This window comes from Tursiops truncatus, chromosome X (assembly GCF_011762595.2).
Source record: "Tursiops truncatus isolate mTurTru1 chromosome X, mTurTru1.mat.Y, whole genome shotgun sequence".
Taxonomy (NCBI): domain Eukaryota; kingdom Metazoa; phylum Chordata; class Mammalia; order Artiodactyla; family Delphinidae; genus Tursiops; species Tursiops truncatus.
This window is the reverse complement of record NC_047055.1, coordinates 79,916,436-79,942,087: the sequence shown is the minus strand read 5'-3', so window position 1 is coordinate 79,942,087 and position 25,652 is coordinate 79,916,436. Positions and strand designations below refer to the sequence as shown.

At 43.0% G+C, this 25,652-nt stretch overlaps 1 protein-coding gene across 5 annotated transcripts in view; it reads left to right on the top strand.

Annotated features, from left to right (window-relative positions):
* HDAC8 (histone deacetylase 8) overlaps nucleotides 1-25,177 on the top strand; it is a 243,865-nt gene extending 218,688 nt beyond the window's left edge. For 2 of the 5 annotated variants that reach the window (XM_073799285.1, XM_033848988.2), the window contains 2 exons: nucleotides 1,394-1,499; nucleotides 25,014-25,177. In XM_073799285.1, the coding sequence (XP_073655386.1) occupies nucleotides 1,394-1,499; nucleotides 25,014-25,022 (115 nt within the window). In that variant the 3' untranslated portion in view covers nucleotides 25,023-25,177. Of the gene's footprint in view, nucleotides 1-1,393; nucleotides 1,500-5,762; nucleotides 6,714-24,180; nucleotides 24,355-25,013 lie in introns of those variants that run through there. The other 3 variants (XR_004524350.2, XM_033848989.2, XM_073799288.1) reach the window with 3 other exon arrangements.
* Nucleotides 25,178-25,652: the final 475 nt, after the last annotated feature.

Here is a 25,652-nt window from a genome sequence, read left to right as displayed (position 1 = left end):
CAAAGATGCTGTTAGAATCCCTAGAGATTGTTCCACAACCTCTCCCATGGTACCAGATGTACATCCAGACTCTTAATAAGGATAATTTGGTGGCAATGGCAATCACCCTGGATTATTTTCTTAGAGGCTCTTTGAATGACATCAAATTCATGACACACAGCAAGATCCCTTTTGCTCATGCCCTCTGTACCATTTTTTTCCATGGAATTTGAATTTCCCTGGCTTACTTACCACCTAACAATATCACTATTGAAAGCACATAATGTTAAGGACCATATGCTCTCTCTCCAGAGAGTGTGCACAAATACTATTTCTGTTAAAAACTAAACAGAAATAGTAGCTTTGCATATTTCCCATTCAAAGGCTTATCCCAATTGAATGATTCCCTTTGTCATGGGGTGTTTTTCCCCAAGCGGGCCCTAATAGAGGAGCTGAATCAGATATTGTGACTTACCAAAGGTCACAAGGAATCATCTAGTGAACTAGAAATAGAATCCAAAGACCTTTATTTTGATTCCCTGAATTTAAAAACAAATAAACTCTACTACGGAGAAAGAAAAACTAGAGAAACCAGGCTCATTTGACATTCCCGGGTCAGGGAATTCAAGACAACCAAAACTAACAGGCAGCTGCCTTGGTCTGTGAGGACTAAGGAGGTGACTAAGGCACAGGTGCTGCCTGCCTTCAAGGAGTTGATAATCCAGTGCAGGGAGATCAGGTCGCTGTTGAAAAATCTCTACACACTGCAGAACGTGCTTGGGAACACCCAGAGGACCCCAGAGGAGGGTTTGTCCATCTTCACAGCCCCCGCAGCAGCAGGCACAGTGACCTGTACGTGACATGCCGGCAAGCACTGTCGATTTGTTGAACAAGGGCCATAAGAGATGTACCAACAGAACACTCTGGGGGTTGGTGGAGAATGAGGGACAGCTTTGTGAAGGAGGCGACATTTGAGCTGTGCCTAGAAGGATGGGGAGGTTTTTCACAGGCAGCAGGGGTTGGGGGAGGGCCTTTGCAGACCCCAGGAAAGAGCAATGGCAAAGATCCTCGGGGGGAGGCAGGGGGTGGGGGAACGAAGCCCAGTCTCATTTGGGAGAGCCCGGAGCAGACAAGTGTGGCTAGAGAGCAGGGAGATAGAGAGGCTGGAGAGAAAAGTTGAGACATGAGCAGAGAGGACCTTGAACACCAAGCCAAAGAATTTCACAGTGGACTGTCATGGGAGGTTTGAAAATGGGGAACGGTTTCCTGCTGCATCCTCCTGCCCTGCCCACCTGGGCCTCCCTTACCTTGTCAGTAGCGGTGGATTTCTCTTGATTGTTCTGTTTGTATGTGGTTTGGTTTGGAGGTTTTCTGTGGTTTAGTTTGTTTTTTGGCCTTTCACTTTTCCTTACAGTTTTTCACAGCATATGGTCCTGATTATGTGCTGGAAATCACGCCAAGCTGCCGGCCAGACCGCAATGAGCCCCACCGAGTCCAGCAAATCCTCAACTACATCAAAGGTGAGCACCACCCCTCGAGTCCTGCCCTCCTCATTCCACCCAGCTTGTGGTGACCCATCAGTGGGGGCTTCCCCCAATACCATTTGTCATTTGGTGGCTAATCTTTGCACCGACTTGGAAGGGAAACCTCTTCTTGGCCTGAGAGCTTGTTGGAATTCCGCACTGGTCACTCTGGTTGGGATTGTCATTTGGCCAGCTAATGTCACCTTCAGGGGAACAAAAGGTTCAACTTTAGGCACCTCCAGTGGAAAGCCAGTTCTAAAGTGTGCCCTGGAACTCTCCCTTTGAAAAGGGCAACAGTAAAATCCTCTCTAAGATGAGGGAAAATCAAGTCAATTCAGACTTGGGGTTGGGGGTAGGGGTGAAGGGTGCTCACAGACATTCTGTTCCAATGCGTTTCCTTGGTTCACTAGAGCCTCGAGTGACTGTGAGCCCACAGTGAGTAGTCAGTGATTCTGAAGCCCTGGGAGTGGGTTCCCCAGTCTCACTTAGAGCACTGGAGATGTGGCTGCTGCCCTACTCTTCCCTTCCCTGAGGCTGGCCTCCAATTATTCTGGCCTCTGGACAGAGGGAAAATGGCAGTCATCGGGTTATCACCCTCTTGATCACACTGTCCACTAGCTGTTTGGGGACACTATTGGTAGACCCCCCCTCCCAACCCCAGCTGCTGCTTCTCAACTCAACTCACTTCATCTACCATTTTTTAAAAGTCATTTTGGCACCCACATTCCTGTTTAATTGAATGTGTGTACGTGTGCATATTTTTTTGGATCCTAATTATTTGCAAAGTTAAGAGGCCAAAGGTATCACATTGCCTATCCTGGAGAGTGAAATTCCCATGTTTATTCATCTAACAACCAAGACAGCACCAGTTCTCCTAACTTTGACTCCCTCGTTGGAATAGAATCTAGCATGAAAGGGAGGCCTATTCTGTGTCAGAGTTAGTCTGAGGGAACACGTTGTATCCTGGGCATCTTTGCCGATGGTGATATTAAGGCCCCGTCCTCTAGTGCAGCCAAGTCTGTGACAACAGCTGAGTCCATACGCAGGGACTCCACGTCCCAGGCTCCTTTGACCAGAGAAAAGTTTCTAAGCTCAAGAGTCATAGACTCATAAGGTTGTGCTCATAGCAATGCTTTTTGCCCCTCTCAGGTGTCCCACATCCCTCAGCCTTTCCCTGACCCTGTAGTTTCAAGCCACCTCCCTCTGGCCTCTCAATGGCTACCAGCCTCAGAAGTCCTCACTTCCTAACCAAATCCTCCTCCCTCCTCCAACCTTTTTAAGGCCTTTAAAATCCTTCTTTTCCTGGCCCTTCTTCAGCCCTTCTCACTGCACTGCAGCCCCGATTAACACTCGTGCTCCCACCCTAGTTTCCTACTGCCCTTCTCAGATCCTGGACCAACTTCTCTTACCCCTTTTCCTTCTACCTTGCCATTTTCCCCTCATCCAGTCTCTAAATCCTGGTAGAGCACAGACAAAGCAATAGAAACAGAGAAACTAAACAAGGCTCTGCAGCTACTTGCTCAAACCTAGGTATGTGCAGATATCTGTATGCCCTCATGCTTTCCTGCGCACATACCCAAGCACTTATCTCCAGAGACTGGTGGCATCTTGCTATTGAGGAAATGGAAATGACAAGCGAGAGAAGACGTAAGGAAGGTAATTCAAAGGGAAGAGAACTAGGAAAGGTTAAGAAACCCAAAAGAAGAATAAATTTTGAAAAGACTTGAAATAAAGGATTAGTTTGAGGGTTGGTTAAAAAATAGTAATAATAATAATAGAAAGTCTTAGAGGATATGTAAGTTACATGGAAGTCAAGATTTTTTAAAAGATCCTAATAGGTTAAAGCAATATTCTGGCTGCAACGCCATGAAATTAAACTGGGAGGAAATATATGGACTAGGAATTGGGTCCTCAAAAGCAACTGGACACACACAAGATGGGAAACATGGCTTTGCAGCATTTTGTCTGCAAGAGAGTTAGGGAGTTTCGTCAGTGTGAGTCACCAGGGCAAGGTGGCCTCCAGAGATGCTAATGCAGTATCGACCTCACTTTAAAAGAACTGGAGACAAATAGAAGCATATGCTCCAGGAGGTCAGTTAGGATGGGGAGAGGACTGGAGCCCAGGCTCCAAGAGATCTTGTTGGAGGAGCTGGGCTTTTGGAGAAAAGAAGACCCAAGGGGATGTGGTTCTATATCTCTGAGAGGCTGTCACAGAGCAGAGGGCATAGACAGAGTCTATGTGGTCACAGGGCACAGATCTAGGATCCATGTGTAGATATTATTAAAAGGCAGATTTTCATTCAAGAGGAAGAAGAATTTTCTAACGATTAGAGCTGTCCAAAGTGGAACAGACTGCCCAGAAAGGAATGAGGTCTCTATTGCTGGAGACATACAAACAGAGACAAGACAGTCACTTGACTGTCATATCGTAGACAGCCTCCTGCATTTGGAGGAGGGTGATTATACTAGGTTATTGTCAATGTTCCTTCCAATCCTAAGATTCTAGGATGCTGTACATTAAAATGAGAAAATAGAAAAACAATAAAAAGAAGATGATGAGAGTGCAGGGGTTGGTAGATGAGTCACAGTTGGGGGGGCACGGGGGAGGTAATGCTGTGTATAGGAAAGAATTGATGAGGAGAAGAAAAGAAACTAGATGGCTGAGAGTGGGTGGGGAGCCAGGACAGCAAGTAGAAGGGCTATAGAATACTAGGAATCTTCAGATTTTTCCATTTAACCATCCCTTTCATATTGATAAAGTCTTGTGTTCTAGCCATGCAAATGAGCAGAGCACATAAGTCCAGAAGCGAAAAGAAATTCAGTTGAACCTAGAAGAAATGAGGCTAGAAAGAAGTCCAAATGTTGCTAAAAATGGCCAGGCTAACCTGCTATACTGAGACCGTGCCCCTCCAGCCTGGTGACGCATGCTGCCATCAGATAGTGTGTTGCCATGACAATGGTCAGTGTGGAAAGGCTGCTGAATTTTCTGCATTCTGAAAGATTTTCCTGAACCTGCCTACAAGACTATCATTTGTTCTTGCATATAAAACCTCTGTGAGGCTGGCCATTTCTCTCAGTGCCTCCCTCCCCCCACTCATTCCCACCCCCCATTAAACACAAAGGTAGTGGGGCAGAGGCAAGGATTATTTGGGGGAGGTGGATGGCAATGAGGGAGTGGATGGATTAAGCTCCACTCTATGGGAAGGAGGTTCACCAGCATATCTGGTTGAATTTGTTTAACCTTTGAGCTTGGGCTTTCTCTCTTTCTCACATCCCTTAGAAGCACAAAAGGTGGGATTTTTAACCTATTGGAGATGAAACCTGAGGAGGTTCATCGTATAGAGATGCATTCCATATGCCACAGGATGACTGGAGGCACAGGCAGATTTGGACCTCACCTTATTCCATCTTTACTGCCCATTAGACTTTCTAAGAGAGAAAAATGACAAAAATAAAACTATGGAGAGTCCATTCAAGCTGTTAGCTTTATACAGAGAAAAGCTATGTGTTGCTCCCACAAATCGTTCTTCTCGTGCCAATGAATCTTGAAGATATGTGTCACTGTTCACAAGGAAGTGTGGGTTACAGAGTGGATCGCTCAGCCTAGCTCATGACCACTACTGTAAAATCACCCTCACACCATCTTCATGTGCTCAGACTTGTTTGTCTTTCCTCTCTGGTTGACGTACTCCAGAGGAGTTGGCTCACAGTGAACCTTCCAGAGTTGGAACAGTGCTGATGTGATCAATCCCCAGAGGCAGCTAGCTCCCTGAGCCTGCCTAGCTCTGCATGGGGAAACAGGGGTAGAGGTTTTCTAATCCCTGGTACTGATGACATTTGAATCAAGTAAAAGTCCCTAGGGGGCCAAAAGCTTCATGTTGCAGCCCAGGCCCGACCTGGTGGGGGAGGGGGAGGGGAAGGTGAGTTGTATATATGTGAGTATGTGTTGCAGTTGTAACTGGAGGTTTCTACGCTTGGCTCTGTGTTCCCAGATTCTACCCCAAGTTTGCCTAAGTTAGAAAAGTAAACAAATGGGACCAGGAGGAAAGAAGCAGGAGGAGAGGAGGAGGTGGGGGGAGGACACAAGAGGAAAGAGCAGGCCTTGTGCCCATCTGCCCTTTCTGACCCTTAATGAAGGAGGCTTAGTATGGCAGCCTCTGTGGTGCTGGGTTGGGGAGATGGGCCAGCAAACTGATATGGGTGTGGGGAGAGACACCACAGGAGAAATAACAAGAGTAATAGCTACTATTTATCTTACAGATGAGGAATTCAGAGAGTCTCAGAGAGGATAAATGACTTGGCCAAGGTCACCTTTATTCAGTCATTCAGCAAGGAATTACTAAGCACCTACTCTATGCCACACACTGTGCTAATAGGTGTTGGAGCAGACATTTGAACCCGGGTCTGTCTGAATTGAGACTTTGGAGTCAGGCTGTTTGGCCTTTCCAGTGCCCCTCCTCTCTTTGCAGTGTTGCCCTATCAAGGCTACTCATCATCTGCTTTTCCCAATCACCCCTGGTAAACCCCTCCCACCTTGTACTACACACCCAGCTCCTTCCTTGTGGCTGATCCAAAGCACCTGAAATCTGATGTCTCTCTGGAAATGGGAGGAAATCAGCCATGGACAACATTTGAAATTCTGGTCCCTGACCTAGGTCTTTTAGCCATGCCCCTCTCACCCCACCATACTGTAATTGAAACTTCCACTCCATTTTGAGATGAGTAGAGAAGTAAAAGAGAAGGACAGAAGGTGGAAGAAGCCAGACCACGTGACTCCTGCTGCCTGAAGTGTGCTGTGGTCACCAGGCCCAGTGTATTTACAGTTCCACAGCCCCAAGCTGAGACCCTTTGCACATCTACCGGTAATATTCTTTGGAGAACCACTGTGCTGAATGTAAGCAGCACCTCCTCTAGCAGCCTGAAGTCTGGGATTGACATTCTTCTAGGGACTAGCAATTGGGGCATCAGGTCTGGGCATGTCCAAGGCCTGCTGGAGCCCCCAGCTTGAAGCAGTGCTCCTGCCCTGTGGGACTCTACACCATGGAAACTCGGCTTACTTCCACACCTTCTCTTGCTTCCTGAGAAGCCATGAGGGTAAATTGAAAGTCAGGGTTGGTCCCAAGACAGACTGACCATTTGCTTTAGGGCTTCTTGGAAGGACTTTGGAGCAGGATTGTGGAGGCTACTCTGAGCCAATTTGCATGACTTCAGGTGAGGATCTCTGTGATGTCCATCCCTTATCTCCCTTTGCCATCCCCTATCCTTTCTTCAGCCCTCTTCAGCCCCCTGTGGTCTCTTCCAGGAGCCTCGCTTGCTTCACTAAAGTGTGTAAGAATTGGAAAGGTTGGTTATTGTTGTTGTTACTGTCATTGTTAAGCAAAAAAGTTGTAAATATATCATGCTGAAAATTTTAGAAATTCTAAAATTAAAATGAAGGCTGCTCCCCAAAGTTCTAGTAACTTTGACGGCGGCTTTTAACAAAGGATGAAAACCCTTGGCAGGTTACTTTTGAAGACTTGAAATACCTACCTAAATCCAGGATGTGGGAACTCCCATTATTGAAAGCCTACTGTGGGTCACCATGCTGGATTCTTTACATTTCATCCTCACTATTACCTCATGAGGTAGGAAACTGGTGCCCGCAGAGCTAATGTAACATGCCCACAGTCACGTAACAAGTAAGTGGTGACATCAGGATTTGAATCTAGGCCTGGTGCCCCTCCTCTTCTTGGCACTATTGCTCAGTCAAGTCTACTCATCATCCCTGTCCACTCTTTCCAGTCGCCCCTAGTAAACCCTTCCCACCTTGCAATGTCTCCCAAAGTGAGGTTCTGAATGAGGTCAATTTTAAGAAGTATCATTGTGTCTCCACTTTAAAGCCCAGCTAAATCAATCAATGAATATTTTTTGGAACTTCCCGTGTGCTTGGTGTCATGGGAGATATAAGAGAAGTTTAAGACATGTACCCTGCTTCTAAAAAACAGCTGAGAAGTCTAGGTGAGGAGACAAAACTAACCCCCTTAGACAGATCAGGACATAATAAGGGCTGGTGCAAGGTAGAAGAAGAAGAGAAGTGAGAAGAGAAGGAGAGTGCTTTCAGAAGGCTGGGATGTTTTGAATAGATAGAATAGGGAAGTGCTCATATGCAACGGAAACTTGGATAGGTGGGAGCCCGGGGCAGTTGGCAGGTTTCCTTGAATTTCAGGCTGAATTGTCCATATCAGATACAATAAATTGGGAGCCATTCTAGGTTCTGGAATTAGGACATGCCATGATGCAGTGATGTTTGGATGGATCATGGTGGTATTCCAAGGGTGAGCCTGCAAAGACCTGGACCAGAACAGTGGTGGTAGGCTACTCCCTATCCTATTCCTCCCGAATGGCTGAGAGCTGTTAAGAAGAGAGTATCAACAGCACTTAGAGGTATGTCATTTATAGGGGATCAAGGAGAAAAGAAGGAGTAAAGATGACTCTGAGGTTTCCAACCTGGATACCAACTGGGATGGGGAGCCATTGAGGCTGGGGGATAGTTTTACAGAAACATATACTTGATGTGTTCTCTTTCAATACATTGAGTTTGAGGTATGATACAATATCAGTATAACTACATGGAAGAATTTGTTGCAGCCAATTAAAAATAAAGTTTTAAAGATAATTTGATGACAAGAGAATAATGCTCATGGTAACAATCTTAAGTGAAAAAAGATATGAAATGATTTAATACCATATAGTCTCAATTTTGTAAATATACATAATGTGTGTGTGAGTGAGTGTGTGGATATGCATAGAAAAACACTAGAAGGAAATATACCAAAAGTGCTAACAGTAGTTATCTTTGATGGTAAGATTGAAATTATGGGTAATATTTTACTTGTTCTGTATTCTTTTTCTGTATTTTTCAAAATTTCTAGCATGAACGTGTATTGCTTTTATAGTCAGAAAAAAAGAAATACATGTTGGAGCTTTTTAAGACAATAATCTTTTATCAGACCTTATGTCCCAGTTTTTGGTTTACAAAATCTGGTCACTGTACCTGCACATAGCTGGAAAAATAAGGGACTGGAGATGGACTATTTTACATGTTTGAGGTACTGATTCCTTTCTTAGGTACCTCTAGTAATTCTAGGGTGCTTCCATTTGTCTTGAAAAGCATGTCATGATTTAAAGCCTCTTCAATCTAGTAGAAGGGCTGAAAATCCAGATAGCTCCCTAGGACCACCTCCCTTTCCAAAACTGTCATTCACTCCAAGGCAACTGTCTCAGTCTTTTTTCTGGGTTTTCTCTTCTGCGCCATTGATCTATGTACCTATTCCTGTCTTGATTACTGTAGTAGCTATATAATAAATCAGGTAGAGTGATTCCCCTTTCTTTTTCAAACTTGTTTTAGCTATACTAGTTTCTTTGCCTTTCCATATAACCTTTAGAATAACCTTGTCTATATCTTTAAAAAAAAAAACTTGATGTGATTTTGTTAGGAATTGTGTTTACCTATATATCAATTTAGAGAGAATTCCAATCCATGAACATGGTATGTCTCTCCATTTATTTAGATCTTCTTTGATTTCCTTCATTAGCATTTTGTCATTTCCAGCATACACATCCTTAACAGGTTTTATACCTAAGTTTTTCTTTTATTGTTTATTATGTTTTTCATTTTGGTTTCCATGTGTTCATTGCTAGTATATAGAAATACAATTTTTGTATATTGTTCTTGTATCTTGTGACCTTCCTGAACTCATTTAGTATTTCTGGCTGTTTTCTTGTAGACTCCTTAAGATTCTCTACATAGATCACCATCTGCAAATAGAGACAGTTTTATTTCTTCCTGTCTGATCTATATGCTTTTTGTTTCCTTTTCTTGCCTTATTACACTGGATTAGACTTCCAGTGTTATGTTGAATAAGAGCAGTGAGGACAGACATCCTTGCCTTGTTCCAGAACTTAGAGGGAAAACATTGTCTTTTACCATTAAGCATGATGTTAGCTATAGGTTTTGTAGATTTTCCTTAAAAGTTGAGGCAGTACCCCGCTATGTTCCTAGTTTTCTGAGAATTTATGTCATAAATGGATGCTGAATTTTATTTAATGCTGTTTTTGCATCAGTTGATGCTAATACCAGTATATATGTAATTTTTCTTTTTAGCCTTTTAATATGGTAGGTTACATTGATTGATTTTCAAATACTGAACCAGCTTTGTATACCTGGGATAAACCCCACTTGTTCATGGTGTAAAAAAAAAAAAAAAAAATATATATATATATATATACACACATATATATATATATATATATATATACACATACATATATATACATATATTTGCTAATTCTAGGAACTGTTTGCTAATTCTAAGAATTCACTGCTAAGGATTCTATTTGCTAATATTTTGTTGAGGACTTTACATCTATATTCATAAGGGATATTAGTCTGTAGTTTTCCTTTTTGTGACACCATCATTTGCTTTCAGTATCAGGGCAATACTAGCCCTATAAAAATGAGTTCAGAAGTGTTACCTCCTCTTCTGTTTTCTGCAAGAGAGAGTATAGAATTGATGTTAATTCTCATCTTTAGTAGAATTCTCCAATGAGACCATCTGGACCTGAAGGTTTTTTTTCAGGAGGTTTTTTTTTTATTTCTACTTTGATACCACTGTGGTCAGAAAACATGTTCTGTATAATTTCAAATATTTTCAATTTGTTGAGGCTTGTTTTATGACTCAGTGTATGGTCTATCTTGGCATGTGTTCTGTGAGTGCTTGAAAAGAATGTAATATATTCTGCTGTTGTTTGGTGGATTATTTGATCAATGTCACTTAGATCCTGTTGGTTGGTAGTATTGTTGAGTTATTCTATATCCTTGCTAATTTTCTGTCTAGTTGTTCTATTATCAATTTCTAAGAGAGTGATGTTGAATTCTCTAATTCTAATTGTGGATCTATCTGTTTTTCCTTATAGCTGTATCAGGTTTTGCTTCAGGTACTCTAATGCTCTGTTGTTTGGTGCATGCACATTTAGGATTGCTGTATCTTCCTGGTAGATTGACCCTTTTACCATTAGGTAATGTCCTTCTTTGTCCATGGTAATTTTTTTGTTGTTCTGAGGTCTACTTTATCTAATATCAATATAGCCACTCCTCCTTTTTTTACTAATGTTTCATGGCATATATTATTCTATCCTTTTACTCTCAACCTACTTATATTTGAAGTGAGTTTCTTGTAGACAGCATGTAATTGGATCATTTTTTTAGCCACTCTGCCAATCTTTGTCTTTTAATTGGTGTATTTAGATCATTTATATTCAATGCAATTTTGATATTAGGGATTAAATCTGCCATTTTATTTTGTGTTTTCTCTTTGTTCCCTCTATTCTTTGTTTCTCTGTTTTCTTTACCTTTACTGTTGGCAACTTATACCTTTGTTCAAATTCCATTTTGATTTATCTGCAGTAATTTTGACTGTATATGTTTGTATAGGCTTTTGAGTGGTTGCTCTGGGTATATATTATACATACGTAGCATATCACAGTCTACTGGTATTGCCATTTTACCAGTTTGAGTGAAGTGTAGAAACCTTACCTACTTTTAAGTCCCTTTCCCCTCCCCCATTTGTAATCTAATTGTGTTATTATATAATCTAGTGATATTTCCTCTATATATATTCAGAACTACATCAGAGAATGTCCTAATTTTTCCTTCAATCGTCAAACATAATTTAGAAAACTCAAGAGGAGAAGAAAAATCTATGATATTTACCCATATTTTTACCCTTCGCATAGTTCCTTCTTTCTTCCTTCAAGATTTCTTTTTTTTCTTAATTTTATGTATGTATTTATTTATTTTTGGCTGCATTGGGTCTTTGTTGCTGCACGCGGGCTTTCTCTAGTTGTGGCAAGTGGGGGCTACTCTTCGTTGCGGTGTGTGGGCTTCTCATTGCGGTGGCTTCTCTTGTTGCAGAGCATGGGCTCTAGGCTCGTGGGCTTCAGTAGTTGTGGCTCACAGGCTCAGTAGTTGTGGCTCGCAGGCTCTAGAGCACAGGCTCAGTAGTTGTGGTGCATGCGTTTAGTTGCTCCGCAGCATGTGAGATCTTCTCGGAGCAGGGATCGAACCCGTGTCCCCTGCATTGGCAGGCAGCTTCTTAACCACTGCACCACCTGGGAAGTCCCAGTATTTCTTCTTTCATCATTTCCTTTCCATGTCAAAAACTTCCTTTAGCTAGTCATTTAGGGTGGGTCTAGTAGCAACAAATTCTCTTAGTTTGCCTTCCTCTGAGAATATTTTCATTTCCCCTTCATTCCTGAAGGACATTTTCACTGGATGTAGAATTCTGGGTTGACATTTATTTTCTTTCAGCACCTGAAAAATGCTGAACCACCTCCTTCTGGTCTCCATGGTTTTTGATGAGAAAACCACTGTCATTTGAATTATGTTTCCCTTATAGGTAAGCCTTTGTTTTTGTTTTTCAGCTTTCCAGATTTTCTCTTTTACTTTAGTTTTCAGGGATTTGATTATGATAGATCTTGGTTTGGATCTTTGACTTTAGGCAGTTTGGAATTCAGTCAGCTTCTTTAATCTGCAGGGTTCTATCTTTTGCCAAATTTGGGAAATCTTTAGCCATTATTTCTTCAAATACTCTTGCAGTCCCACCTTCTTTCTCCTCTTCCTCTGGGACCTTGGTGACATGACTGTTAGATCTTTTATCATAGTCCCATGTGATCCCTGAGGTTCTGCTCATTTTTTTTTACTATTTTTTGTCTTTTGTTCAAATTAGGTAATTTCTATTGTTCTATATATTCCAGTTTACTGATTCTTCCTCTGCCCTCTCTGTTCTGCTGTTGAGCCCATCTGTTGAGTTTTTTTTATTTCACTTATTGAATTTTTCAGTTCTAAAATCTCCATTTAGTTTTTCTTTACTTCTATTTCCTTGCTGAGACATTTTTTTTCATTTGTTTCAAACATGTTTATAATTGCCTGTTGAAGTATTTTTATGATGCCTGCTTTAAACTACTTGTCGGATATTTCCAACATTGCTGTCATTCTATGTTGGCCTCTCTTGTTTGCCTTTTTGTCATTCAAGTTAAGAGTTTTCGGTTGTTGGTATGAGTGATTTTCTATTATATCCTGAACACTTTAGATATTTTTATGAAATCCTGCACCTTATTTAAATCTTGTTTCAGCAGGCTTCCTCTGACACCATGCTGGCAGGGAAGGGAAGCACCACCCCATTACCTCCAGGTGGGGGTAAAAGTCTAGGTTCCCCACTCAGCTGTCATTGACAGTCTGGGGGGAGGAGGGGCACTTCATTACTACTGGGCAGGGGTGGAAATTCAGGCTCCTCACTCGACCTCAAGGTACCACCCTGGCCAGGGATGGCAGTGGCACCTTGTTACTGCTCCCCATGTGGCCTCCACTGACACAGTGGTGGGTGGGCCTCCTTGCCATTGAGCAGGGATGAAAGCCATGGTTTTTCACTCTTCCTTTTCTGACACCACCCTCATGGGGTGGAAGGGAAGCCTGGTTACCACTAGGCTGATTTTTAATTTTTATGTTTCATTCATTCAGCAAACATGTAATTGGTATTAATATGTGCTAGGCACTGTTCTACATGATAGAGATGTAAAGAGGACAGGTGAAGGCCTTGCCCATCACGGAGCTTACATTCTAATGGGGGAGATAGACAGTGAGCAAATAAATAAATATTTAGTGGTTGGTTACTGATAAATTTGGAAAGAGTGCTATTTTAGATAGGATAGCCAGTAAAGGCCTCCCTGAGGAGGTGACATTTGGGGATAGAGTTTAATGCAGTAAGGGGAGGAGTTTTGCAAAAATTGGGATGAAGAATATTCTAGATGAAGGGGAGAGCAGGATCAAAGCTTCTTAAGCAGGAATGAATTTGGTGTATTTCATGTATGTATGTTTTAATGTGTATTAAAAAGAAATATTGGGGCTTCCCTGGTGGCGCAGTGGTTGAGAGTCCGCCTGCCGATGCAGGGGATGCGGGTTCGTGCCCTGGTCCAGGAAGATCCCACATGCCACGGAGCGGCTGGGCCCGTGAGCCATGTCCGCTGAGCCTGCGCGTCCGGAGCCTGTGCTCCGCAACGGGAGAGGCCACAACAGTGAGAGGCCCGCGTACCGCAAAAAAGAAAAAAGAAAAAGAAATATCAATATAACTGCCACATCAAACACTTTGATTTCACACACACCTTGCTTGGGATGAATTTAAGGTTTTTTTTTTAACAGTGTAAGAGAGGTTTCCACATAAGTGATATGTGAACATGGTGAAATTCTTAACAGTACTGAAGTTTAGGAAACAAACCTATCCCTGAAGTGGATAAAATTATTAGCCCCATTTAACATAGGAAAGAACTTAGGGAGGTTGATTAGCTTGTACAGGGTCACACAGCAAGTAAGGGAGGGAGCTGGGATTCCACATGGGAAACTGAAGATCATACCCAAAGTTCAGAAGAAGAAATACAGAATTTTCTTTCTGCCAGGTAGAGCTGATGGTTGTTGTATGCAACAAACCAAAAACTTTTGAAGAATATTTGGAGGCCTCTAATGTGTTTAATTAAGCTTTTTTTTCCTGTTTGTCCAAAGTTCATGCCTAAAGCAATTATATCACTTTAGTCCTCTCCAGCCTTTAGCTCTAAAATAATCAAGGGGCAAAAGGGGTGTTGGAACTTATTAGGGAAAATAAGGTAAACCACTCAGGGTTCTGGAATGACTAACTGTTGACAATTGTCTCCATCTACCCAGAGGCACTTTAACCAACTGAGATTCAGGTGCTGTCTTTAGCACTGCCGCCAAATCCAGCAGTGCTGAGGGGCAGTGTATGCCAGAGTAAGCAGGCCCAACCTCCCTGGCCTTGCTGCCAAGGGACAGCCTTTGCAAGATTCTCACCACAGAATTCCAGAGGAAACTCTGCAGACATCCCAACCCATGGACTGCTCTGCTGTACCTGGACAGGGACATCCCCAAGCTACAGTCAGGTCACCAAAGAGATCTCTGTTTGAGAAAGGAAAGCATCTTTATAGGCTCCTGGTTTACCCACATCCTTCTCCCTCTTTGAAGCTCCAAGCATATTTTGGAGGGAGATTTCATAAAGATTTCTAAATTGAGTTAGAATTTCAAGTCTATTGTGACATGCAAATTAGTCCTGCTTGCCCGTTGGCAGCAATGCAGCTGAAGTGCCTAGAGACGGGCCATAAAATGAAAACATCAAAGTGATTAAATGTGCCCAAAGAGCATAATTGAGTGCATGAATAAGAGAAAATAAAACAAATTGATTTTCTCCAGTGCCAGAAAAACAGAATAATTGAGAACAAAATAATAGACTTTGAAGTAATCAAAGTGAGGAATGCACCATAGTGACATAGAAACAGCCAGTTGTGGGAGAGATTTATTATGTTTCTGTTATCATTTTTACAACTTTAATTTCATTAGCTAATAAATACAAATCAATTGGAAAATCAGTCAACCAGAGAGGAGGTGGTCCCCAGCCAAGATTTTTATTCACATCTCTAAAACAGGCTGAGGCGGTGATCCTTTATTTTCATAGGTGCACATATCCCCCATGAGCTGGAAAACAAGTTCTGGGAGGCCTCTCCGCTTTGGAGGTGATGATGTTCTGCTCTGCCGTCACTTTCCACATATAGGTTTACCGACTCAACTTTCCAAAGGATCACTTTTATACCCCGCCAAGGTTTCCAACAGACAGAATTGCATGAGTACAGCATCTTGATTTACCAAGATGACATTTTCATGGCACTAACCGGCACCTATGGTCTTGCACTGGGTCATTCTGAATTCACGTAGTGGTGGTGGTAGTGGCAGCTACAGCAGCCACAGCACCTGCCACTCTCACAATACTGCTAAGCATCTGTGGGTCATTGCTTCTATCATCATGTTCCACCCCCACTCCGGGCGCACCACCACCACCATCACCACACACACACACACACACACACACACACACACACAGAAGTGACACGGAAATTTAACCAAGAAGGCCAAGCAAGAGTATGCCATCCCTTTGGTGTCCAGCCTGGCAGCCACAATGCTAGGGAGGAGCAGGGGAAGGAAGCCAGGCTGGGAGACTTCTTATGCTGGCAGTAGCGATAGAGCATTGGGGACACCAAGCTATGCTGAGACCAGGTGCTTGAATATCACAGAGCCAACGTGAAACCACTGCAGAACTATTTTTATGGCTCCTCCAAGGAAGGAATCCCTCCACCCCACTCCTCGGCTGTTCACGGGTGGGCTCAGTGGCGCTTCACTGCAGGATCCACAATGATGGCTGATACAGTGGTGTTTTTTCCTTTCACGGGACCTTGAGCTACCGTGGCAGCTGTTGGCACTTCCAGATGTTCATGACACACCCTACCTTCGGGGCTCCACAGTTAGAGGCTATGCCTTTGGCTCCAGTAAAGGTCTTCGGGACCATAGGGACTGTAAGCCAGGGTGTGCAGAACAAGTTGGCAGTGCTGGGACTGGCACTACTTGCTAGCTACATCAGGATGGCATGGTTCATAGATTGTGCCTGCCAGGCAAATTTGTCCTGGAGAATTTCTCTTCCAGGAAGCACCTAGAAGCTGAAAGGAATCTCTATGACCTTCTGTGGCATCCAAGGCCCAATCAGGATGTACTTTGAGGGGAACAGGGAATGTTAGCACTTCGCTCTTTCGTGTAAGAGAGCGAGAGTTTGTCTCCAGTGCAGGCCTAAAATCCCAGCTTCCATTTCCCACTGGTGTTTGGGTGGAGGAAAATGGAGCAAATGGCTTTCACAACTCTAAATCATTATACAGATGTAAGGCTGTATTATTCTTCCTACTGCTGCTATTCCCATTACCCTGGATTTCCCGGCCCAGAATTTTTGTCTGAAAAAGAAATGTGGAGAAAGCTCATGGACCAAAGAACCTGGAGCTGTGACTCCAAAGCGGCTAGGAGGCATCGCCCAGACCGGCAGATAGACTGCTCGAGGCTGAGCTCCACGAGCTGGCTGGCTGGCAGGCATGCAGCACACTCCTGTGATGTCACCTCTCCAGTTACTTGTGCCTATCCCTCCACATGGAGCCAGCAGATTTAGGCACAGGAGGGGAGAAAAAATGAATCATAGGCTATTTTAGAAATCGCTTCGATTCCGTTTGAGACTGCAGTAGTCCCTTGCAAGTTAAGACCAGAGCACCCGAAACATCAGGGTAACATCCTTTAAGTGCTGATATCCTATAAATGCCAGAAGCCTGGGGGATTAATTCACAGCCTCAGGTTCTAATTCAGGCCAGAGGCAGGAAAGTGGTAATTAGTGGTTATACTTAATTGTCATTGAAAGGCTTTCTGATAACAGGGGGGATCTATATTCCAAGAAAGACAATATAGTTGACAATTTAGAGCTAAAAACTAAAGTCAGCGATCCGTTTCAGCACATGCCCAAGGCTTCATAGAAATCCTTTGTTCTGCCATTGTTCCCAGGTAAAGAGTGAGACCCCGAAGCCCGGTGTGATGGGGCAGCAGCTGGGGAACTTGCTCTAGCCTTAGATCACGCTAGATGGGCCTCCTCCCCATCTTAAAATTGTTCAGAGGCTCCCCATGGCCTCTAGGGTAAGACCATGGTCTTCTAGGCTCTTGATAATCTGGCCTCTGACCATCTCTGCAGCTTCATAGCACACCTCCCACCCCTGTCCCTGACCCTCATCCTGTGCTCTGGCCACAAAAACTTTGCAGGTGCCTTTATACATCCTGCTCTGTTCCTGCTGCCTGGAACATTCTCTCTCCCTTTGCCCTTCAAGATGCCACCTTCTCCGTGAAGCCTTCCATGCCCTCTCTTTGTATGCCCTCAGCACTCTGTACAGACTGGTATTATATGGGCTTGTTGCTATGGACTATGATGTGTTTGTCTCCATATATGCCTTCCTTGCTAGACTGAGCGCTCCTTGAGGGCAAGAATTGTGTCTTGTTCTCCTCTGTGGCCCCAGCACCCAGCATAGGGCCTAGCCCACTGTAGACATGGGGAGGGGGTGCCACATCCAAGATTTGCAGATACTAAAGGCTCATGGCAGCAAAGCAGCCCAAGCACCAGCTGTCCAAAAGTGATCCCTTTTATAATTTTTCCCAAAATGTGCCTCATGTACCTCTGCGTGAGAGACAATTTGAGGTGACACAAAGACATTTTTCATTTAATAGTCATATTTATTTTAATGTATGTTTTAAAATCTAAGCACAACCTTATTGTTGTTATCATTATTGTTATCATTACTTAGGATAAATGAGGCCAAAATAAGTATTAAAATGTTTAAAGTAAGTTGATATAAAGAAAAAGAGTTACTATGAATACAGATGTTAAATCAATATGACAACATTCCTGAAAGGGGTACTCCTATAATGAAAGTTGGAACACTTTTCAGCAGTCCTAAATTCACATCTCTGTTCCTCTATGGTGCCACTCAGCCTCCAAGGGTTCTGGGGTCGCCCCCAACATTCCTCCAAACTGCTGTGATGCTGACAATCTTCAGAACTTATTTGCCACTTAGCCTGGTGGCATTGAGGCTCTTTTTGTAAGCATATGTCAGCTTACCTCAACCATGTTTCTAAGGGCTTTAAGAGCAATGGCCAAGCTTTAAGCCTCTGTGGCCTAAATGGGATAGTGCTTTATCAGCTGCCCTGTAGCTCTAGAGATGTTCATTCCTTCAGTGAATATTGATTGATCAATTCCTGAGCGCTGTTGAGGGGGCTAACAGTAGTGATAAGCAAGACAGACACGTCCCTGCCCGCATGGAGATTGTGAGGGGAGACAGACAAGTTAGCAAATAAGCACGCAGGATATGTTCAGTGTGCTAAGGATATTGAAGAAAATAGAGCAGGATGATGTGACAGAAAATGAGTGACTGGGGGTGGCCACTTAGACTGGGTAGTCATCAGGCCCCTCAGAGGTGACTTTTGGATTGAGACCTGAGTGATGAGAAGAGTCAGGAATGACAATATCCAGGAACAGAGCATGCCAGGTGGAAGGAATAACACGTGACAAGAAGGGGGAGCCCGAAGAGGGAAAAATGATTCGTGTGTTCCAGCAACATAAAGAAGCCCCGTGTGGCCAGGACAGAGTGAGCAAAGAAGGTGGTGGCAGACAGGAGACCAGAGACGGGGTCAGGCCCTGCAGAGCTTGGTGGCTAAGTAGTTTGGACTTTATTCCAGGTGTGATTGGAAGCCATAGAGGGTTTTGAGCAAAGGAGTAACGTGGTTTGACCTAAGTTTTAACGAAATACTCAGGCTGCTACATAGAGAAAAAGGTGTAGGCGACAAGGATGAAAGCAAGGAGACCAATGTTGAGGCTATTAGAGTTGTCCATGCAAGGGGTGACAGTGGCTTGGAGTAAAGTTATAGCAGTGAAGGTTGAAGGGAAGTGGGTGGATTTGGAAAATATTGTGGAGGTAGAATTGACAGGACTTGCTAATGGATCGATAGGGAGGTTGTAAATGAAAGAGCAAATAAGAATGACCCCAGTCAATGTCATGAAGAAAATAAAAAGCAAAAGGGAACTGTTCTATATCTGTACTGTCCAATATGGTCACCACTGGCAACGTGTGGCCATTTACATTTAAGTTATTAAAATTAAATTTAAAATTCAGTTTCTCACTTGCACTAACCACATTTCAAGTGCTCAGTAGCCACAGGTAACTAGTGGCTACCATATTGGGCAGCATAGATATAGAACATTTCCATCATCCCAGAAAGTTCTATTGGACAATGCCACTGTACATTAAAAAGACAAAAGATTACAAGAATAAAAAGACAAGCCTCAGATTGGGAGAAATTCTTGCAAAACACATATCCAGTAAAGGACTGTTAGCCAAAATATACAAAGAACTCTTAAAACTCAACAATAAGAAAACAACCCAATCAAAAAAATGGGCCAGTGATCTTAACACACACCTCACCAAAGAAGCTGTACAGGTTGCAATTAAGTGTATGAAAATATGCTCACTATCATTCACTAAGGAATTGCAAATTAAAACAATGAGTTCCACTACATACCTATGAAGAGCTAAAATCAAAACACTGACACCACCAAATGTTGACAAGGATGTTGGAGCAACAGGAACTCTCATTCACTGCTGTTGGGAATGCAAAATGGTACGGCCACTTTGGAAGACAGTTTGGCAGTTTCTTCCAAAACTAAACATAGTTTTAACATACAGTCCAGCAATTATGCTCCTTGCTATTTATTCAAATAAGATGAAAACTCATGTCCACACAAAAACCTGCACATGAATGTTTATAGCAGCTTTATTCATAATTGCCAAAACTTGGAAGCAACCAAGATGTCCTACAGCAGGTGAATGGATAAACAAACTATGGTACATCCAGACAATGGAATATTTTTCACTGCTAAAAAGAAATGAGCTATTAAGTAACAAGATGTAGAAGAACGTTAAATGTGTATTGCTAAGTGAAGGAAGCCAGTCTGAAAAGGCTACATGCTGTATGATTTTAACCATATGACATTCTGGAAAAGGCAAAACTATAGAGACAGTAAAAAGATCAGTGGCTGCCAAGACTTTGGGGAAAGGGAGGGAGGGATGAATAGGTGAAGAACAGGATTTTTAGGGCAGTGAAACTATTCCATATGATACTGTAATGGTGGATATGTAACATTATACACTTTTCAAAACTCATAGACCTGTATAACACCAAGAGTGAACCCTAATGTAAACTATGGACTGTACTTAATAATAATGTATAAACATTCATTCAACTGTAACAAATGTACATTCTAATGAAAGATGTTAATAATAGGGGAAATTGCCTCTGAGGGGAGGAGGGGGACAGGGGGGTATGAGAGCTCTCTGTACTTTCTGCTCAGTTTTTCTGTAAACCTAAAACTGCTCCAAAAATAAAGTCTATTAATTAGCAAAAATAAAGCCTATTAATTAGCAACAGGGACTTCCCTGGTGGTCCAGTGGGTAAGACTGCGGGCTCCCAATGCAGGGGGCCCAGGTTGGATCCCTGGTCGGGGAACTAGATCCCACAGGCATGCCACAACTAAAGAGTTCGCATGCTGCAACTAAGAGTTCGCATTATGCAACTAAGAGTCCACATTCTGCAACTAAAAGATCCCGCATGCCACAACTAAAAGATCCCGCATGCTGCAACTAAGACCCGGTGCAGCCAAAATAAATAAATAAATTTAAGAAAAAAATAGCAACAACAACAAAAGACTAGAGTGCTCACCAGCAGCTAGTACTGGCAAAGAATAGACACTCCATAAGTGTTGATTGAATAAGTGGATGAATAAATGAGTCAGTCAATGAATCAATAGAACCCAAGCCTCCTGGGTCCCAATTCAGTGCTCCTTCTTTTTTTTTTTTTTTAACATCTTTACTGGGGTATAATTGCTTTACAATGGTGTGTTAGTTTCTGCTTTATAACAAAGTGAATCAGTTATACATATACATATATCCCCATATCTCTTCCCTCTTGCGTCTTCCTTCCTCCCACCCTCCCTATCCCATCCCTCCAGGCGGTCACAAAGCACCGATCTGATCTCCCTGTGCTATGTAGCTGCTTCCCACTAGCCATCTACCTTACGTTTGGTAGTGTATATATGTCCATGCCTCTCTCTCGCTTTGTCACAGCTCACCCTTCCTCCTCCCCATATCCTCAAGTCTGTTCTCTAGTAGGTGTGTGTCTTTATTCCTGTCTTACCCCTAGGTCCTTCATGACATTTTTTTTCTTAAATTCCATATATATGTGTTAGCAAACGGTATTTGTCTTTCTCTTTCTGACTTACTTCACTCTGTATGACAGACTCTAGGTCCACCCACCTCACTACAAATAACTCAATTTCGTTTCTTTTTATGGCTGAGTAATATTCCATTGTATATATGTGCCACATCTTCTTTATCCATTCATCTGTTGATGGACACTTAGGTTGCTTCCATGTCCTGGCTATTGTAAATAGTGCTGCAATGAACATTGTTGTACATGTCTCTTTTTGAATTACGGTTTTCTCAGGGTATATGCCCAGAAGTGGGATTGCTGGGTCGTATGGTAGTTCTATTTTTTCGTTTTTTAAGGAACCTCCATACTGTTCTCCATAGTGGCTGTACCAATTTACATTCCCACCAACAGTGCAAGAGGGTTCCCTTTTCTCCACACCCTCTCCAGCATTTATTGTTTGTAGATTTTTTGATGATGGCCATTCTGACCGGTGTGAGGTGATACCTCATTGTAGACAACTACTTTAAATTTTTAAAGAATATCATGTGGCACGTCAATATGTGGAGCTAAACAAAACAATTTTGGAAGCAAGATGTGGTCACGGGCTCCCAGTTTGTGATCTCTGGGACAGCTCTGCTTTACACCCACGGCACCTCATTTCATTCTCAAGTATCTTGGTTTCAACAATAAATTATATCGTCACCCTATCTCTGATGTACAAGATATACAGGCCCACATGGAGATGGGAAAGTATGGATGGGGCACATGTAAGCTAAGGTGTTAAACTTCATTCATAGGTGGTCGGGAGCTGCTAAAGTTATTTCGGAGCACAGGAGGCACGTGGTCACAGCTAGAATTGTGCAGGGGACAGCTCCAGAGGTGCGAGCACCAGTTAAGAGGCTGTTGCAGTGACCTGAGTGATGAGAACTGGTAATAAGGTGGAGACAGGGGAACAGAAAGGAGAGGACATATTTGGGAGACATCTTGAGGTTAGGCTTGGCAACTCATAAGATGTGAAGGGAGCTTGAACTAAGAGATGAAGAATCAAAGATTATCCAGAGATTGTGAGCTGAAAGGTTGAAAACACCCAAACCATGATCCAAAAAATTAACTTTTGCTTTGCAAGAGTTAGAAGAATGAAAAGACAGGGAATTCCCTGGTGGTCCAGTGGTTAGGACTCTGTGCTTTCACTGCCGAGGGCCCAGGTTCAGTCCCTGGTCAGGGAACTAAGATCCTGCAAACCACATGGTTTGCAGCCAAAAAAAAAAAAAAAAAAAAGGATGAAAAGACAAGTTATATACTGAGATAGAATATTTGCAAATCATATGTGCAACAGCAGATTTTTATCTAGAATATATAAAGAACTCTCCAAACTCAACTGTAAAAAAAATTCAATTAACAAACAACATGAAGAGGATATACAGACAGCAAATAAGTGCATGAAAGGACATTCAACATTATTGACCATTAAGAAAATGCAAATTGAGACCACAATAAGAGATCCTTACACACCTATCAGAATGGCTAAAATAAAACCTAGTGACACCACTAAATGCTGACAAGAATGCTGAGAAACTAGATCTTTCATACATTGCTGGTGGGAATGCAAAATGGTATGGCCACTCTGGAAAACAGTTTGTCAGTTCGTTATAAAATTAAACATGCAACTACCATAGGACCCAGCAATTGCACTCTTGGACATTTATCCCAGAGAAATGAAAACTGTGTTTACACAAAAACTTGTACGTGAATGTTCATAGCAGCTTTTTGTGTAATAGCCAAAAACTGGAAACAGCCCAGATGTCCTTCAGTGGGTGAGTGGTTAAACAAACTGTGCCATGTCCATACCATGGAACAATACTCAGCAACAAAAAAGAAGGAACTTAATGCACCCAATAACCTGGATAGATCTTTAAGGGCAGTGTGCTGAGTGAGAGAAAAAAAAATCTCAAAATGGATTATATACTGTATGATTCCATTTAGATAACATTCTTGAAATGACAAAATTATAGACCTCGGGACCAGATTAATGGTTGTCAGGCTTACAAATAGGGGGTGGAGGGGAGTTAACAAGGTAGCGTTGAGATCTTTGTGGTGATGGAATATTTCTGTATCTTCTTGTGGTGGGGGTTACACGAACCTATACATGTGATAAAATTTCATAGAATATACTCTTACACACAAACACTCATACACACACACACACACACACGAGTGCATATAAAACTGGTGAAACCTAAATATGGTCTGTGAATTATACCGGTGTCAATTTCCTGGTTTTTATATTAAATAATAATTATGTAAGATGTTTCCACTTGGAGAAACTTGGTGAAGGGTACCAAAAAAGGAATGAACTACTGATACACTGAAAAATTTGCATGAACCTAAAAATTTGCATGAAACTCAAAGGCATTATGCTGCTTGAAAGAAGCCAGTCTTAAAAGGTCACATACTACTTGATTCCATTTATATGACATTCTGGAAAAGACAACACTTATAGTGATGGAGAATAGGTCAGTGGTTGCCAGGTGGTAAGAGGGGGAGGGGAGGATGTGACTGCAGGGGATTTTGGTGGGTAATGGGACCAGTCTGTTTCATGAATCTTTACGTGTGTTAAAAATCACAGAACTGCACATACCAGAAACAGTCAATTTCACTGTATGTCAATTTAAAATTAAAAATTAAATCAGATAGGGCTTCCCTGGTGGTGCAGTGGTTGAGAGTCCGCCTGCCGATGCAGGGGACACGGGTTCGTGCCCCGGTCCAGGAAGATCCCACATGCCGTGAAACGGCTGGGCCCGTGAGCCATGGCCGCTGAGTCTGCGCGTCTGGAGCCTGTGCTCTGCAACGGGAGAGGCCGCAGCCGTGAGAGGCCCGCGTACCGCGCAAAAAAAAAAAAAAAAAAAAAATTAAACCAGATAGGCATGTGGGTGCTGATTTGTTTTTCTTTCCTTCCTTTGTTCCATTCAGCCATTTATTCAGCCATTTATTGAGCACCTACTATGTGTGAGACACTGTGCTAGACTTTGGAGATCAACCAAGAGTAAGGCAGCCCATGTCCCTGCCCTCATAGAACATCCTTCCTGTTTTAGAGGAGAAGTGGTCAGTAGGGTTTGGAGCCCAGTATTTCTGCTTGGGGAAGTGGGACAAGGAGAAGACTGTGGAGGGACCAAGGGAGCAAACTTTTCCTTCCTAGAGCCCAGTCCTGTAGGATTTCAAGTGATTGCTTTTCCAAGATTCTTAGACCTGAGGGCTGGGGGAAATCCCCAATTCGTATTTCACAGGTACTCATGAGAGAAAATGCTAGGAGGGTTGTGCCTTGCTAAGCGGGGGTGGGGGGTGGGGGGTGGGGGTGGGGGGGAAGAAAGGTTGGGGGCAGGGGAAGATCTGATACAGTTAGTGAGATGCGAACTCTGAAAAGTGTTGCTGGAATGTGTGTGTGTGTGTGTGTGTGTGTGTGTGTGTGTGTGTGTGTGTGGCTTAAAACAATCAGGGCTGGGTTCAGCTGAGTGGTTCTTCTGCTGGTTTTGGCTGGGTTCACCCAGCACTGCAGTCAGCCAGCTGTCAAAGGCCTCACTCACATGTCTGGTGGGTGGCTGGTGGTTGCTGGCATAACTGGGCCAGATATCTCTCACCATCCAGCAGTCTAGCCTGAGCTTGTTCATATGTTGGGGGTCTCAGGGTTCCCAAGGGCAGCAAAAGAACTAGCTCCAAAATGAAAGTGCCTTTTCTTAGCAGCTTTATTGAGGTATAATTCACATATGTTACCTGAATTTGATTTTTGTTTTCTCTCCTGTTTGTAGGGAATCTGAAGCATGTGGTCTAGTTGACAAAAAGAGATCAGGTTTCCAGAGCTGAGGAGCAGTGCCTGTAATGAAGACAGCGTGTTTATGGGAGCAGTGTGTGGAATTTGTGACTGCAGGGGAAATTTGGAGGAATTTTACTTCCTGAAAATTTCCAAGGGGCACCAAGTGGCAGCTGGCCTCCTGGGGTGAGGCAGGCAGGCACCCCAGAGGCCTCAACTAGACCTAGGGGAAGACAAAGATTTCCAACACTTAAAGTGTTTATTTTTTAAAAACACACAGATGCCGTTTTTAATCTTTGAAAATTATTTTTAAGCAAGTTGGGGAGGGGGTATTTTTATTTTCTTAAAGGAGACAGATCAGAAGCTGGAGGAAATCATGGAGATTTGATTGCCAGTTTGTGGGGCGGGGGGAGCTGACAGGCAGGGTTTGGGCCTCAGGACCATCCAGGTGGAGCCTCGGGGGGTGGGGGAGGGGGGCTGGTCAGCAGACTGGGAGGCGGGGAGAAACCCACCCGTGTTGTTTTCAGGATTGCGGATCTATTTTGTTTTTTAATAAAATCTTTGAAAACCTACCTCTCTGTGCCATTGTCCTCATTGTAAAGTACCACTGACAGCACACACAGTTCTGAACATTTCC